The sequence below is a fragment of the Aulonocara sp. 'chitande type north' Nkhata Bay genome, linkage group LG18 (genome assembly GCF_057382095.1).
Source record: "Aulonocara sp. 'chitande type north' Nkhata Bay isolate Kocher_YH1m ecotype deep benthic linkage group LG18, A_spYH_male_GT1.1, whole genome shotgun sequence".
Classification (NCBI taxonomy): Eukaryota; Metazoa; Chordata; class Actinopteri; order Cichliformes; family Cichlidae; genus Aulonocara; species Aulonocara sp. 'chitande type north' Nkhata Bay.
Window position 1 is genome coordinate 38,553,137 of NC_141361.1, and position 18,110 is coordinate 38,571,246.

Here is an 18,110-nt window from a genome sequence, read left to right on the forward strand (position 1 = left end):
GATGTTCACATACAAACAGATAGCACAGTAACAAAAGTCATGGAGAGCCCGGATAATTTGAAGGTAGCATTTTTTAAGTAGAGGAACAGACATTATTTTTCACTCAAAGAGATAAAAGGCAAGAATCTGTATGTGAAATGTAACCTATGCCCTGGAACAAAGTGCTTTTCAACATCAGTTACAAGCAATTCGAATCTTACGAAGCACCTCTCAACGTCACATGCTTCAACAAAACTGGTCGCCAAGAACGACGGTGTTGATGCTAGCAAGCGCAGCTCAAACCCAGGTGAGGCTAACATGAGCTCAGCGAGCGATGGAGATGTAGCGACGCAATCGCTTTATGCGATATATTTTTAAAGATGCACATGATATATAATGTGGTGTGTGTTTCTATGTATATAGATAGGTTGTATAATATATTCTTTACATTCTTTACTTTCAGGCAATCAAAACAAGATTTTCAGAGGTGTTGGAAAGTGAAGATGCTCTCTTGGCTGCTTTGACTCTGCCCAAGTTCAAACTACGTTGGCTGCGGACAAGGGAAAGGAAGGACAAGGCCAAGGCAAGTCTGCTGCAGTGAGCAGGTACCAGCACACCAACATGCCAACTTAGCACAGACTCAGCCACAGAGGATGACTTTTTTTCCTTTGAAGATGAGGACGACACCTCTGCTACTGCAGAAAGTCAAGTCATAGATTTTTTTCAAATCAGGATCACATGGAATGGACTCTCTGAATAGATATGCACTGATAAAGAACATATCACTCAGATACAATGCAGCCACGCCATCCAGTGCCCCAGTAGAAAGACTGTTTAGCCTGGGAAAGCTCGTCTTCTCTCCAAAGAGGAACAGACTTTCTGATGAGAAATTTGAGAAGCTCCTCGTTTTGAGATACAACCACTGGTTTAATGGCTAGGATGAATGGATGTAAGGGGTTTGTGGATGTGGCAAAAAAGAAATCTTCATGTTTTAAAAAAGCAGAGGACATTAAAACAGGACTCTCTAATATACCTCTACTGCAAGAACAGCACGTTTGACTTCAAATAGATTGTAAATGGCCATGTAGTTGACACTTTGTATTACCTGTTTACATTTTATACCTTTTTATACCTTTTTATACCTATAAAAATGTTTTAGTTTTATTATACAGTGTATTTTTTCAGTGTTAAATTGAAATCACCTCAACTATTTACTTTTGCATGGAGAAAATACTTGTTTAGCCAGAGTTCTCAAACGATGTTACAGTTTGGCTCATTTAATTTGCACTACATTGCTTAAAAAGCACCATTTAATTTAATACTTATTTGATAGCCAGTTGCAACCTGTTTATGTGCAATAAATATCAAAGGTTCCGACACATCTGTTGTGTTTTATTGTATTATTTATGACAAATTTAAAAAATACTTCTCTCTACAATTATAAAATATTATCTGATTGGTGTTTTGTCGTATTATCACAATAACATTTGAATAGTTTGTATACATATATATTAATGTTTACTGTTAGTTCCTTCTGTAAGGTGCCTATTTACTTCAATTATATCAAAGTCAAAGTCAACTTTATTTGTCAATTCTGCCACATGTACAGGACATACGGAGAATAGAAATAGAAATAGAAATATATTGAGTTTTATAACAGAGAGTTGCATATATGTTTTAGTATGTTCAAGTATGCTTAGTAATTTATTTTTTATTATTTTAGTAACTTTGATTAATTCAATTCAATTCAATTATATTTATATAGTGCCAAATCACAAGGAAAGTCGCCTCAAGGCGCTTCATAGATACAGAGAAAAACCCAACAATCATATGACCCCCTATGAGAAAGCACTTTGGCAACAGTGGGAAGGAAAAACTCCCTTTTAACAGGAAGTTTAAGGGAGTTTAAACTCTCCTACAACTGGATCCAAGTTGTTTTACATATTTAAACATTTTTTTAAAGTAACGCAATAGTTACTTTTCCTAGTAATTAATTAATTTTATAATATTGTAACTCAGTTACTGACTCAGTTACTTTTTTGAAGAAGTACCTAGCAACTGTAACTAATTACTTTTTCAAAGTAACTTGCCCAACACTGCTGGACACTGAACTAAACCTACAGGAAACACGAGGGCACCAGAACTAAACCTAAGAACTAAACCCTTAACCAGAGTAAACTGAAACATAGAATTCTAATGATAATCAACAAGGCACAAGAATCAGAAGACAATACAAAATACAAAATCAAACCAAAGCATCCATCCATCCATCTTCATCCGCTTTATCCGAGGCCGGGTCGCAGGGGCAGCAGCCTAAGCAAAGAGGCCCAGACCTCCCTCTCCCCAGCCACCTCCTCCAGCTTATCCGGGGGAACACCAAGGCGTTCCCAGGCCAGCCGAGAGATATAATCTCTCCAGCGTGTCCTGGGTCTGCCCCGGGGCCTCCTCCCGGTGGGACATGCCTGGAACACCTCACCCAGGAGGCGCCCAGGGGGCATCCTTATCAGATGCCCGAACCACCTCAGCTGGCTCCTTTTGATGTGGAGCAGCAGCTGCTCTACTCTGAGCCCCTCCCGGATGGCCGAACTTCTCACCCTATCTCTAAGGGAGAGGCCAGCCACCCTTCGGAGGAAGCTCATTTCTGCCGCTTGTATCCGCGATCTCGTTCTTTCGGTCACTACCCACAGCTCGTGGCCATAGGTGAGGGTAGGGACGTAGATCGACCGGTAAATTGAGAGCTTCGCTTTTACACTCAGCTCCCTCTTCACCACGACGGACCGGTGCAGTGTCTGCATTACTGCAGCTGCAGCCCCAATCCGTCTATCGATCTCCGGCTCCCTTCTCCCATCACTCGCGAACAACACCCCGAGATACTTGAACTCCTTCACTTGGGGCAGGAACTCATCCCCGACCCGGAGTGGGCACTCCACCCTTTTCCGGCTGAGAACCATGGCCTCAGATTTGGAGGTGCTGATCCTCATTCCCGCTGCTTCACACTCGGCTGCGAACTGTTCCAGTGCAAGCTGGAGGCCCTCACCCGATGAAGCCAACAGAACCACATCATCCGCAAAAATCAGAGATGAGATTCTGAGGCCACCAAAGCGAAAGCCCTCCGCCACTTGGCTGCACCTAGAAATCCTGTCCATAAAAATTATGAACAGAACCGGAGACAAAGGGCAGCCCTGGCGGAGCCCATCACCCACCGGGAACGGGTCCGACTTATTGCTGGCAATGCGAACCAAGCTCTTACAACGGTTGTATAGGAATCGAATGGCCCGTAGCAATGGGCCAGACACCCCATACTCCCACAACACCTCCCAAAGGACACCCCGAGGGACACGGTCGAATGCCTTCTCCAAGTCCACAAAACACATGTAGACTGGTTGGGCAAACTCCCATACACCCTCAAGTATCCTGGAGAGGATAAAGAGCTGGTCCAGTGTTCCGCGACCAGGACGAAAACCGCATTGTTCCTCCTGTATCCGAGGTTCGACTAGCGGACCACCTCTCCTTTCCAGCACCCTGGCATAGACTTTCCCAGGGAGGCTGAGGAGTGCGATCCCCCTGTAGTTGGAGCAGACCCTCCGGTCCCCCTTCTTAAAGATGGGGACCACCACCCCGGTCTGCCAGTCCACAGGTACTGCCCCTGATCTCCACGCAACATTGCAGAGGCGTGTCAACCAGGACAGCCCTACAACGTCCAGAGCCTTCAGGAACTCAGGGCGGACCTCATCAACACCAGGGAAATTGGCGGGTCATTCCCCTCATCCCCAGACTCTGCTTCCTCCTCGGAAGACGTGTCAGTGGGATTAAGGAGGTCCTCGAAGTATTCCTTCCACCGCCTGACAATTTTCTCAGGCGACGTCAGCAGCGCTCCGCCAGCACAGTGCAGGTAGAGCACCGCTTTCCCCTCCTGAGACGCCTGATGGTTTGCCAGAATCTCTTCGAGGCAGTCCGAAAGTCTTTTTCCATGGCCTCTCCGAACTCCTCCCACACCCGAGTTTTTGCTTCAGCCACTGCCCGAGCCGCATTCCGCTTGGCCTGTCGATACCTGTCGGCTGCCTCCAGAGTCCCACAGGCTAACCAAGCCCGATAGGACTCCTTCTTCAGCCTGGTGGCTCCCTTCACCTCTGGTGTCCACCATTTGGTTCGGGAATTACCACCACGGCAGGCACCAACCACCTTGCGGTCGCAGTTCAATGCAGCAGCTTCAGCAATGGAGACGCTGAACATGGTCCATTCGGACTCAATGTCCCCAGTCTCCCTCGGAATGCTGTTGAAGCTCTGCCGGAGGTGTGCGTTGAAGATCTCTTTACCCGAGTGTCCAGAACATATGGTCGCAGGTCTGGTGATACGATTACAAAATCGATCATCGACCTGCGACCTAGAGCGTCCTGGTGCCACGTGCACTTATGGACACTCTTATGTTCGAACAGGGTGTTCGTTATGGCCAAAATGTGATTAGCACAGAAGTCCAATAACAAAGCACCGCTCGGGTTCAGATCAGGGAGGCCGTTCCTCCCAATCATGCCCCTCCAGGTCTTGCTGTTGTTACCCACGTGAGCATTGAAGTCTCCCAGCAGGACAACAGAGTCTCCAGGTGGAGCACCTTCCAGCACCCCCCCCCCCCCCCCCCCAGGGACTCTAAGAAGGCTGGGTACTCTGAACTGCCACTCGGCGCATAAGCGCAGATGACAGTCAGGACCCGTTCCCCGACCCTAAGGCGCAGGGAACAAACCCTCTCGTCCACCGGGAAAAACCCCAACGTACCGGCAGCAAGCCGAGGGGATATTAGAATACCCACCCCAGCCCGCCGCCTCTCACCAGGGGCAACTCCAGACTGAGACAGAGTCCAGCCCCTCTCCAGGAGACTGGTTCCAGAGCCCAAGCCATGCGTAGAGGTGAGCCCGACTATATCTAGCCGGTACCTCTCAACCTCAGGCTCCTTCCCCACCAGGCTCCTCCTTGAATCGCTACCTTATCATGGTGGAGGGGTTTGTGTGTCCCAGGGATCCCAGGGGCTATGTTGTCTGGGGTCTTTTGCCCCCTGGTAGGGTCTCCCATGGCAAATTGGTCTTGGGTGAGGGACCAGACAAAGAGCGATTCAGAAGACCCTCATGAAAAGAATATCGAGGGAACAGTTTACCCTGCCCGGGATACGGTTACCGGGGCTCCGCCCTAGAGCCAGGCCCGGGGAGGGTGCCCGAGGGCGAGCATCTGGTGGCCGGGCCTTAATCCATGGGGCCCGGCCGGGCACAGCCCGAAGAGGAGACATGGAGAGCTCGTCCATTCTGCTTGGTCTTGTTCCCATACAAGGTACAGATGTTTCCCGTTAGGATGCTCTCGATGGTGCAGGACTAAAAGTTCTTAAGCAACCTCGGCGGCTGATGGAAGTCTCTAAGTCTTTTGAGGAAGAAGAGAGGTTGACAGGCTTTCTTGACCAGGGTGATGATGTGACATGACCATGACAGGTCATGAGTGATGTGGACACCCAGGTACCGTAAGCTGTCCACTCTCTCCTCTGGTGTGCAACTGATGATCAGGGGCTCTTAATTCCTCGCCTGCTTTGTACTGAAGTCCACAATCAGCTTCTTTGTCTTGGTGACGTTTAGGAGGAGGTTGTTCTCCTGGTACCAGTTTTCCAGGTCCCTAATCTCCTCCAGGTGGGCCTTCTCGATACTGTCAGAATTTAGGCCCACCACAACGGTGTCGTCAGAAAATTTGACAATGGACGTTGTGTCTGATGTTGCTACGCAGTCATAAGTGTAAAACACTTGGCATCCCCTGGATAAAGGCAGTGATATGTAAGGCGGTCAATAATTTTGTCCTTTTCATTCACACACTGGTGATGGCAAGCAACATTGTAGCCACAGCTGCCCTGGGGAGCACTGACAGAGGCGAGGCTGCCAGACACTGGCGCCACCGGGCCCTCTGACCACCACCAGCAGAGAGACCATGTGGGGTTATCCATATTGTTGTTGAGGACTTTAATGAGGCATGTTTAATAAGCCAAATTCCATCAATATGTTAACTGTCCTATCAGAGTGACAGGACACTGGACCATGTGTACAGTAACATCAAGCATCCCTGCAGAGCGACCCCCCACCCCCCGCCCCACATGGGACAATCTGACTACCTCTCTCTGCTCCTCAGTGCTCTTCATCCCTGCCTTCAGCACCCTACAAGCTCCCATATACTTAAAACATGGATAGCTGATGCTCTCCTCCAACTACAGAACTGTTTTGATATGACAGACTGCTCCATCTTTGAAGAGCAGGACCTAGAGATCTTCACTCAGTCTGTCTTTTTCTACATTAAGTGCTCTGTAGAGAATGTGATGGTAACCAAAACCATCAGGGTTGTTCCTAACACAAAAACCTTTGGTGATTAGGTAAATACAGGCTCTGATCAAAAATAGTAACTCAGCCTTCAGGCTGAGGGACAGTTTCCTGTACAGCACTGCTAGAACCAATCTGAGAAGGGGCTTCAAGCAGGTCAAGGAGGATATAGGGCTTCCTCACTGATAACAACCCCCACTAGGTGTGCAGAGGCATCCAAGCCCTCACCAACTACAAAGGCCCAAACCTTCCAAACCCCTAACAGCTGCCTCAAATTCACAGAGGAGCTCAACACCTTTATTTGGTTTGAGGCCACCCCTCCCCCTCACCCTGATGCTATCGTTCCCACCTGTCTGAAGGAGTCCACCATCCTTTTCACCCAAAAAAAAAAAAAACCCTAAATGACTATAGACCCATAGATCCATAGTTATGAAGTGTTTTAAACAGATTGCAGAGCAAATTGGTCCACCGAGGATGACATCACCATCACCCCGATTGCTGAGCAGGCTAGAGAACAGGGAGAGTTATGTGAGGATACTCTTCGTAGAGTACTGCTCAACATTCAGCACCATAATCCCAAACATTCTTAACACCAAACTGAATCACCTTCAGGTCCCCCCTGTAGCCCCCTGGACTTCAGGACACACAGACAGGTCTACACTGGTACTGTCCCCACACACTGCTCCCTGGTGTGCCTGTAATTTCCCCACGGGATCAATAAAGTATACATTATTATTATTAACACTGCCCACTGGTTGCCCTCTGCTAGCCCTGAAGGCCATCGCCAGATCCCCCAGTGTCCATCCCTTGTGGGTGGTTGTAGCTCAGATGGTAGACCAGGTCACCTACTTACCATAGGGTTGGTGGTTCGATCCCAGTCTGCTCCAGTTCCCTTGGGCAAGATACTAACCACATGTTGCTCTCCGATGCATTCATTGGATGCAAGTGCTTGTGTAAATGGGTGAATGCACAATTTGTGTAAAGCGCTTTGAGTGCTCAGACAGTGAAGAACACTTCACTATACCTTCTATGCCAAAACCCAGGCACCCAGCATGGAAATAATGAAGAATAGATGTAAAAGTAGCTGTTATACATATACAGACCATAAATATAGGGTCCAGGTGTGTTTGATTCTGCTTGGCAGGCTGACCACTGGGAACCTCTGAGCTCTCCTGGTCCACTCTGTGGAGGAATCATGCAGTCAATGGTGCTGGTCAACTTAAGGGAAAATCAATGTTGATTGACATTATATAGCACATTTAAAAAGGATTATAACAAAAAACAGTTATAGTTACAGTTACATAGTACAAATGCAGACTGGGTGGAAGTCTGAACTAATTTGCTTCAAAGGCTAGATTACACAAGGGGGGGGGGGGGGGGGGGGGGGTCATGTATGCATGATCTGGTTTGACAGTGAAATCATCTATTGTGAGCCTTCTGAAAGCTACTTGTGATTGCAAAGTTGCATCAGACGACAATGTAAATTAACTCCTGACAATTATTTAAGTCAAGTCAAGTCAAGAAAGCTTTTATTTGTCACATGCAAGTTGCCCTGCAGCGAAACGGGACCCCCCTCTCGATCTTACATACACAACACAGACATCACATGGGGAGACAGGTCGGAGACCGGAAGTATTATGGAAAAACACTGAAATGTACAATACAATGGGCAAGTTGAGGAGGGGGGAAAAAAAAGACCTCTACTCATGCTGGGCTCCTATGGGAGGACAGCATGAGAACAGAAAACAAAACAAAAAAAAACCTCTGCACAGAGAGCACATAAATGTCCACATCACAACATCATGACGCACGAGACAAGCAACAGGGGTGGGTAAGGGGGGAGAAGTAAGCCGATGCAGACACAGCCACAGCATACGAGGGCGTTTGGAACAAAGAGTCTAAACACAGTTTGTCATCAGGGGAGAAATTGTTTGTTATGTTCAGCTCCAGCCTTGAGACCGCAGCTGATGCCGATATGGTAGCCACATGAAATAATGGTGGTGTTCTTGCTTTAGTGTGAACCACTGCATGTCATTTTTTTTTTTTTTGCCTGTCCCATTTGGTTCTTTAGCCGTCCGAATTGTTGTCTGAAGACCAACAAGGATGCCCAATGGATTTACTTTGCCAAATGGATCATCACGGCCTTGCCGTATTGGTCCATTTGATTGACCTTTGTTGTTATTATTTATTTCATTTTATTTTATTTTATTTTCAGTTGTTACAGACGGGACAGACATGACTGGGGGATAGGAAAGGGAGAAAGAAAGATGAAGGAAAAGAAAAACAGAAGGGAAGAGGGACAGTGAGAAAGGGCACAAAAAGAGAAAGAAGAAAAAAAAAATCTCCTGGATCACCTGTTGAGAGAAAAAGAAGAGAAAACAAGCAAAAAACATACTAAACACAACACCATCGCATTAATCTAGCTAAGTGTAAACAGCAGTAAATACTAAACATTGAATGTTGTTGTGTAACACGCAGGACCAACAGCGCACAATATGCTTTGAAGTAGCAGCTAAGAAAGGTGTAGTTTATGTCTATGAACAGTGAACACCTGTGTGGATCAGCGCGCTTGTATTCAAAAGGTCTCCCCATGTAACGGTCTGCTAGAGGGTGTAGAGAGCCATAGCCCCGTCCCCCAGGGCATGAAGCTGGCATGGAGGAGATCCAGGCTCCAGACATCCAGAGGCCCCAGAGTGTGAGTGCCACCGTCCTGGGAAGAGCTGAGGAGAACCCCAGATGAGGGGTCACCCATTAGCCATGGAGCGGAAGCCAGAGGGGGCTGCACTGGTGTGCACACCGGCTCTGCCGGCAGCCAGCTATGCCAGAGTGAACCGAGCCGCAGGCCCAGAGGCTGGAGGCCCGAGGGCCCCCTACGCCTCGGAAGAGGCCTGACCGAGCAACAGGCGCCAGGCCCCGCCAAGTAGCCACCGGGAGTGAGCTGGTAGATACCTGAGAGCCCAGCCCTGGACACAAAGAACCACCAACGCACCAACCCCTGAGGGCATCAGTCACCGGCAGGGAGTGTGGTGAGGGGAGATAGGCCTCCGTACTTTGGAGGGCCTGGCATTCCCACCCTCATGCACACATATACAAATACTCAGCACTCACCCAACGTAAGGTTAGACATAAATGGACATGTACACACAATCACACTCCCCAAACATACTCTATACCATACTCTGTACCCTCGCCCCATCGAGGGTACATCTCCTGGGTCTAGGGAAACAGCACCTAGACCCAGGAGATGTTACCCTTTCCCCCGGGGTGGAGGCAAGCAGACCACCCCAGGCTCCCCAGCAGCAGGAAGCCCCCGCATCCCAGATCCCAATCGGCCGGCCAATACCTAGTCCCAGCCCCCCCCCCCGTCCAGATGGCTAGCAGAGAACAGGGGTGTGTGAAGACCCCAAACCTCCCTCCTCCCGCTCATGTGTAGTGTTGCTGCGTGTTGTTCTAAAGTGCATTTAAAACACGGAAGGGCATGGTGCTACTGCCAGAGATTAGCAGGTGTTAGCACGGCCCCTACCGGGAACCCTCAATGTCTACATGGATTTAAAATTGAGAGGTGGGCACCGGCTCCAGAGGTGGGGTTGAATACACAGACCATCCTCTGGACGCCGTTAACGTGCCCACCCTCAAGGCCCTATATGTATGTGTTATGAGAGTGTGAGTAATGTCGTTGTCTAAGTTGTGGACTAAAATTGAGGCACAGGTGGCCAGAAGGGGACAGGGGGGAATGCCTCCCCTGCACCCTGGTGACACACCCGCACCCCAAGGCCCTACTTGTGTGGGTGGGTGTGTTGGAGCTTCCCGCTCCAACACACCCACCCAGGGAGGCAGCCGGGGATGGGGAGGAAAAGAAACGAGGGGCAAGATGCCCCTCACTGGGGCCAGCTCCCCCGCTGACCCCAGTAGGCACCCTCGTCCTTCGGCACCCACCAAAGCAAGGGAGCCCAGGCCCATCCAGATCGGGGCCTAGGGCAGCAGCACCGCCAAGCCCCACAGGAACCGGGGCAGCCCACCCGACCCCACCGCAGAGGAAACTGTACCCACCCCAACATTCAATCATCTCCCAGACTACACAACACAATAGACACCCAGGTTAAGTTTATTCTCCACCTCTCCTATGTTTCTCCCCCACCTGCAGAGTGGACTCCTGCAAGGATGGAACAACCTCCATGCCAGTTGAAGAGCCCCCCAGTTAGACCAATGCACCAGAGGCCCCCTGCTCCAGGGCTGAGCCCCCGTGCACCCACCCGCCCACAACCTTGGCGACACACCAACGAGGACCGAAGCCCCCAAGGCCCAGCCAGAGCCCTAGCACGGAGGCGAAGCACCCCCAAACCCCAAGCCCCCACGCCTGCCCTGGATCCACTCAGGGGCAGCCAGGCTACCAGGCCAGTAACCTACGTCCACCAGCAGAGACCCTCCCCCAGTCCTGCTGCACGCAGCCACGATGAGAAAACCCTTTAAGAGCAACTAGAGCCACTAACCAGGTTATGATCACAACCCCCGGGTTAAGCCCTCCAGGGATAACGTCCCTAGGGATTCTCCAGATGCCCTAAGCCTGTCCCAACCATCACATCAACCACAATGGCGAAGGCGGGACCAAACCATGACCCCCCACCCCCGCTAGGTGATGGAGCCAATCAAAGGAGCCCAGAGGGATTGATCTAATATGGTGGCAGAAGCTGTATCGAGGCTAATGTGATCTATTAGATGGTTTCTATATTGGCTAGAATCAAGATTATTTTTATTTTTCCAGTTTGTGAGGACCATTTTCTTGGCTATGCACAGGGCAGTAAAAACCATGTGGATTGTATTAGTTTCTGTAGTGACATCATCCAATTTGCCCAACAAGCACACTAAAGGGGAGGTTGGAATTTTACATTTCAGACACTTTGATAAGTCTTCACATATCCCGCGCCAAAACTTCTGCACTGGTGGACAGAACCAAAGAGGGTGGATGTAACTGTCTGGTGTATTGCCTTGACAGTGTGAGCAGTTGTTGGAAGATGTAAAGCCCATCTGGAACATCCGATGACCTGTATAGTGCACTCTATGTAGTATTTTGTATTGTATTAATTGCAGACTGGGATTTCTAATCAATTTAAAGGTTTTTAAGCAAATCTGAGACCAGAAGTTTTGGTCTAAGCTGATTGATAAATCTGCTTCCCACTTTGCAATAGGAAGGGATATTGATTCATCTAATTTAGAAAGTGTTCTGTATATTTTAGATAATAATTTGGGGGATTTAAGAGTAAGAAAATGTACCGCACTTGGTGGTGTTTGTAATTCAACTTCACTGAGGTTAAATTTCTTTTTTACTATGGATTTAATTTGTTGATATTCTAAAAATCTTTTCTTGTTGATCCCATATTGTATAACTAGTCTGTCAAATGGAATAAATTCTGTTCCTTCTAATATATGTTCTAAGTATTTAATTCCTTTACAACTCCATTCTGTAAAATTAATCATATTTTTGTTTTGTAATATGTCAGGGTTATTCCAGATAGGTGTACGTTTGCATGGGATTAATGAAAACTCCGTTATTTTTAGAAACTTAGAAGGTATTTAGAAGCATGTCAATTTTACAGTCGATCTAATGTCCATCACTGGTTCCTCACCATTCCCACTGGAGAGCCGTGAGCGTCTCCATGATGTTATACACCGAGATATTATCCAGTTTGCTCATAGAGCATGAGTGTTCACGACCGCCGTGAACCTCTCCAAGATGTTGTCAGATGTTGTCAGAGTCTCAGTATTCACAGCAGCCGCAAGATTCTCCAAGATGTTATCCGTGCTGCATCTAATGAGCCCATTTTGAGAAGCCACGGCTCGCTCCATCGTTCCAATCAACATATCGGGCAGCCTTATGGGGATTTGAACAGCTGTTTCCATTTTCTTTATTCTTCAATAAGTCAGGGCCAAGCCAGCGCCGGTCAGCAAGAACCCTGTTATCATGGTTCCGAAAAGGTAGATGTCTTCAATGTCCTCGATCAACAGTCCCGCCAGGCACAGGGCCCTCCAGTCCTTCCACCCGTCCATTGTGTATCCGGCACAGAACGTCCCTTCAGTACACACGGGCTCTCCCGAACCCAGGCTTCACGTCGAGAAGAGGGTGTCAGTTGCATTCAGGGACCAGTTGATCAAATCCATAATTCCTCTTTTAGGTTTTAGTAACAGACTGTGAGACTCCTCCAGGGTAAAGGGAGAGAAGTAGACAAGACTAGACAGAGACATGAGAAAGCCAAGCAGGAAATTTAAGGGAAGGGAGAGGGAGAAAGTGCGACTGCCTTCATCAAGAGCTGCTCCACACTGGTAAGGAAACAAAAATATATACACAGAAAGTACAAGAGAGCTACTGTAAGATCGGCTGCATCCAGCATTATGGAACACAACACTATAAGGGTCCTTTAGGTGGATGCACACTGTGCACGAGTAAGGAAATATAATTTATGGATTAAAGTTAGAAACTTCAATTGTGAGTGTTGAACAAATAAAAGAAAAATAGATTCAGCATAAGCTGCATAATGAAAACTTAAACATGGTGTAAGACTTAATTATTTGTATGATTTAGGGGAAATCGTATATGTTTGCTGGACTGGGTAATTTTTCAGATAAATAACAGGATTTTCCTTGGTATGTCTTTGTGTAATTGTATTTTGTTACTTATCATTTGAAAGAAATGGCAATGCGTTGGATGATTTGACTCCTAGAGAACACTTCTTAAAATTAACTTTTATCATTATATAACTGTTCCGATATCAAAAGTTAGTTTAGGGTAGAATGTTTTCTTAGATTTCTTTAATGTCAAATATGTAATTGTAACTCACTGGTGCCACCATAAAATCAGTGTAGTCTGTAATAGGATTGTTGTAAGTAAACAGGAAGTTGGTCAGTGAATCAAGGAAATGGCTTGAGCAGCATGGTGGCCTTAGCTAGTTAAATCCAGCGGCATCCACATACATCCTGTGCCTTTGTTAGCACTGTGGGTATGTACAGACTTGCTGTATTTTTTATATGCATGTATGGATCATTTTCTGTGAAGTAAAGTCAGTTTAATGATAAAAACAATCTCCTACAATTTATGCTAGTAATCGCTTATGGAGTTAGTTAAAGTTAGAGTTAGTTAGTTTTACTCTTGCTGCCATCTTTCTGTCACAAATCATCCCTGACACTTATCCCCATGTTCTCCATTTTAACCTCTCTTGTAAACTGCTCATTACTTTGAATTGTTGATCCCAGGTTTTTAAACTCATTCATCTTTGGTCCTTGCAGTTTTACTGTTACACTTTTCTCCCTCTAATTCATACACATGTATTCATTCAAATTCAATTATATTTACTATATTGGTCAAAAGTTTTAGAACATCCAAATTCTTCCAGTTATTTATTGCCATTCAGGTTGTTCAAGTCCAATGAATAGCTTGAAATTGTGCAAAGGTAAGTGGGGAACCCCCAGAGCTTAAATAAAATCCATAAGGTTACCCCAAACAGAAAAATAATGTACATTTCAGAATTATATAAAAAAAAAGGCGGCCTTTTTCAGGAAACACAAAATGGGTTAACAATTTAAAGCTGTTCTGCAGCAATGGAGGTTGATCAATCCTTGAAAGCTGGTGCTACTAATTCCTACAGGTGTTCCAACTTTTCTGGATTACTTAAAACCCCCTCTGTCTGCATAAAAGCAGTGTTGGAACACACTGTGGTACCATACCCTCGTAAGCATCAGTTGAACAGTATTGTACTAGTGTGTTGCTACAAGAATGGTGAGAAGAAGGAAATTAACAATGATAGAGAGACAGACCATCATAACACTTAAAAATGTAGGTCTTTCCTACAGAGAAATTGCAAAGAAAGTCAAGGTGTCACTAAGTACAGTTCCCTTCACTGTCAAAAGGCACTCTGAAACTTTGGCAAACTCTGACAGGAAGAGGTCTGGCAAACCCAAAGCCAAACCTGCATCATAGAACAAGTTTCTGCTAGTTAACAGCTTGCGTGATAGGTGGCTCACAGGACAACAGCTTTAAGCAGAGCTTACTATTGGTTGTAGTGAGGAAGCCTCAGTTTAGACTGTGAAGACTTCAAGCTGCAGGTTTGACAGGATGAGTTGTAGCAAGACAACAGTGCAACACCACAACTTGACTACTGAAGACTTAGTTAATTGATAATAGGACTTTAACATGATTAGCTATAAAATAAGCGCCTTAGAATCTCTCGGAAATAAAGATGGGCAGAGGCTATCCAATTGATGAAAGAGTGCATAAAAACATTGTGGAACACTTCAAAACCAATGTTCCTCAATGTCAAACTGCAAATGATTTCCAACTCTCATCTACAGTGCGTAACATTGTCAAAAGATTCAGAGAAACTACAGATGTCTGTGTGTGTAAGGGACAACGCCAAAGACTTTTATTGGATGCATCAGGACTTCAGACGACACTGCACCACTCAGGATGATTTTTGTCACTGACATTACTAGATGGACCCAGGAATACTTCCTGAAACCACTGTTGGTTAACACAATCTACCGTGCCATTAAAAATGCCAAATAAAGCTCTATCATTCAAAAAGGAAGCCCTATTTAAACATGGCCGAAAAGCACCATTGTTCCTCTGGGTCAAGACTGATTTGAAATGGACTGTTTCAAAGTGAGAAAGTTCCACAAGTTTCAGACAAGTTCAAATTTGATATTTATGCTGGATATGTAAAGCGCTTTGGGGTCCTTAGGGACTAGTAAAGCGCTATATAAATACAGGCCATTTTACCATTTAATCACAGACCCCACGTCCTCCAGGCTAAAGAGGAGGGAGACGTTCCAGCGTGTTATCAGTGTACAGTTCAAAAGCTACCATCTTTGATGATATGAGGGTGCATAAGTGCATACAATATGGGCAGCTTGCATGTTTTGAAATTAACTATTAATGCTGAGAGGTATATAAAGGTTTTAGAGCAGCATATATAATTAGTGAAATAATCAAAATAGACAAAAAGTCATCCCCTCCAGACAACAGGGAAAGCAAAACTGTAGTTGTTACAACAGTATGGCTTTGTCGGAAAACAGTCCAGTTGCTGAATATGCCTATCTGCAGTCCATCTTTCACCTATAGAGAACATTTCGTGCTTCATTAAACAACAAGTCAAGAATAGCCCATTTTCCATTAGTACCTACTTTGATTGACTTGGCACGGTTCACCGCGTTTTTCAGGGTTTTCCTTTAGGTCATAGTACCTTGTACCACATACTTTTTTAGTACCTACTGGGTCAGGTTTCCAAGCGATCCAAGTGGGTGCTACAATGTGACATCATCAGAATGCATGGCACCGATTGGGTGGTCAGTGGCAACACTGTTCACGAAAATCAAAACGGCCATTTTAAAACCCCAGAAATGTGATGCCTAAAACAGAAACCCTCAGTACACCACCTGCCTGAGAACATTTCGAAACAATTTTCACACCTGCTGAGGAATAAACTCTGGTTACTGTTACTATTCTTAGGATTAACCATGGTTAAATGTATTCCAGGTCCCAGAGCAGGAAATATCAAAAGTCTTAAACTGGATAAAAATAAATTTGGTAAAACTGCAATTCTGAGGTCAATTTCCCAGTTCTGACAGGTTCTCCTTAAACTGCTTGCTGTTTAAGTGGGGTCCAGAAAAGTTGGCTATATAAAGTTGAGACCAGGAAACAGAATTTACAGTTATAAATGCCTCTCTGCAGCTTCTCTCCTCCTGTCATTTCCCCAAAACCTCATCCTCACAGAGTGCGTGCCTGCTCCCAGACCATCAACAAACAAACCAAGTCAACAAAAAACAAATTAAGCATTTTAAAAAAGTAATAAAGACGGAACAATATACATCCTCAACTGAGTAAAATAGTTAAATGTGGATTATTAAGTCTCTAATGTTTAACCCTTTAAGACCTACCATAGAACCAAGTCCGCCAGAGCTTATATTATATTTTTACATGCTGTAGTGCCATTTTTGGGAGCATTTCAAGTTGCTATACATTAATACAACCATTATAGCCTAAATTTTAATAATATGTATGCATTAAGTGCATAGTAATTACATAAATTGCAAAAAAAGTGCAATAAACTACAAAAAAATTGAAAATCGTTTTGGTTTTTTAACATATATTTCTAGTTAGAGAAACTTAAGAGGCTTATCCCTCAAAACTGTAAATACAAAAAAGTTGCACAAAACAGTTTCCCACCACAGGAAATTTATTTTGAGTGTCTTCATAGTTTTATTTTTGAAATACACCAATTTCTATACACTGCAGGAAAAACGAAAATAAATATTATAGTGCTAATTTGCAAAAAAGCAGCATATGCATCAAAATAAACTATTTCCAGCAGTGCAATATGAGTCCTAAGCATCCCAGAAACGACACAGAAAGTCATAAAGTCAAACATAACTTTTAAAAACACCAGTATAAGCTCATGAGGCCTTGATGGTAAAAAACTACATTTCCGTGAAAATGACGTCACTTCCGGTTTCGGGCAGGTCATGGCGGACATGCGATAGTTCGTGCTGATGGACTAGGAAGTGTTACAAACAGCTGATCAGATTGGCAAAGCCTGTTTCTGGAATATTATGTTTTTGTTGCTGCAAGTGCTTTTTATGCAGTTTTTGCAAAGCTATATGTGGAAGGAAACTGTGACCTAGGACAAGCTGATGGCATAAGATGTAAGTACAACTCCTCCGGTTTCATATGCAAAAAAAATTATTGCGCTAGCTCACGTGGTTGCAGTGCTACCAGGATTTAAAAATAGTTACGCAAAACGGAGCGTGCCCGCTCTGACCGGTTTTAAAGGGTTAATAATCCTTTGATTCCCTGTTAGTATATGATTGAATAATTGATGTAGAGGAATTTCTTTTATTTATGTATTGATCACATTGTTTATTAGTAATGCTTTTAGGTCACTGTTTTAGCATGTCTGCCTCATACCCTATTCAAGCAGTTAAACAGATGGTGGGGGTCTGATAAAGAAATGGGGACATTCACACAGGAAGCCTGGCACCACAGGTAGTGGAGCCTTTAGCCTTTTCTCCACTTTAAGAGGTAGCAAGGGAGTGTGAAACTTTCTTTGGGGAAACGACCAAAGGTGTGAAATAGCTGTGTACTGCCTTTTGTTCCTGTAGGAGATATTTAAAACCAGGGGCATGCTGGGCTCAGAGGGAGACTCTGCCGGTGTTCCAGATCTACTGGCGTTTAGATCAACTGGCGTTGGTCGAACAGATGTGTGGCAGTCTTGCGTTTCAGGAGCTGCTACCGACAAACCAGCAAAAAAAAAAACGCCAAATGTGTCATCTGTGACACTTGTGAGGTTATCTCAAACACACTCCGTCAGTCTTGATGCCGTTGAACAACAAAATGTTTAAAAATGTTGCGAGTTTACCTGATGATATCCTCATGCGCAACGCGATCGCGAAAACAGCAAACAATTAACACCACGCTGATGTTGTCCACAGGACAGCAAGAGTAAACGATCGGGAGACTCTTGTCATCGTTATCGTTCCCCTCGCACGTTTTATTTCTATGGTTTCAGCGTTTTTGCTCCACAACTAAAGTGTGCAGTTTACTTTGTGTGCAATAACATGGACTCGAGTCAACCAGCGCCACCTCTGGCCAGGGCTGGACTGGGACAAAAAATCGGCCCGGGCATTTTGACTAGAGACCGGCCCACCAAAAATGTGACGTCATTCAGGGGTAAAACCGCAAAGGATTCTGGGAACTTGTGGCAAGAGGTACTAGCGCATGCACGCTTTCAATTGAACTCAGTTACACAG

General features: G+C 45.5%; 1 protein-coding gene across 3 annotated transcripts in view; it reads right to left on the minus strand.

Annotated features, from left to right (window-relative positions):
- LOC147309149 (protein NLRC3-like) overlaps positions 1-18,110 on the minus strand; it is a 43,991-nt gene that overhangs the window by 13,910 nt on the left and 11,971 nt on the right. For all 3 annotated transcript variants that reach the window (XR_015125936.1, XM_086270501.1, XM_086270502.1), the window contains one exon: positions 7,421-7,499. Coding sequence is in view for 1 of the 3 variants with exons in the window: in XM_086270501.1 (XP_086126627.1) it covers positions 7,421-7,499 (79 nt within the window). In the remaining 2 variants the exon portion in view is untranslated. Of the gene's footprint in view, positions 1-7,420; positions 7,500-18,110 lie in introns of those variants that run through there.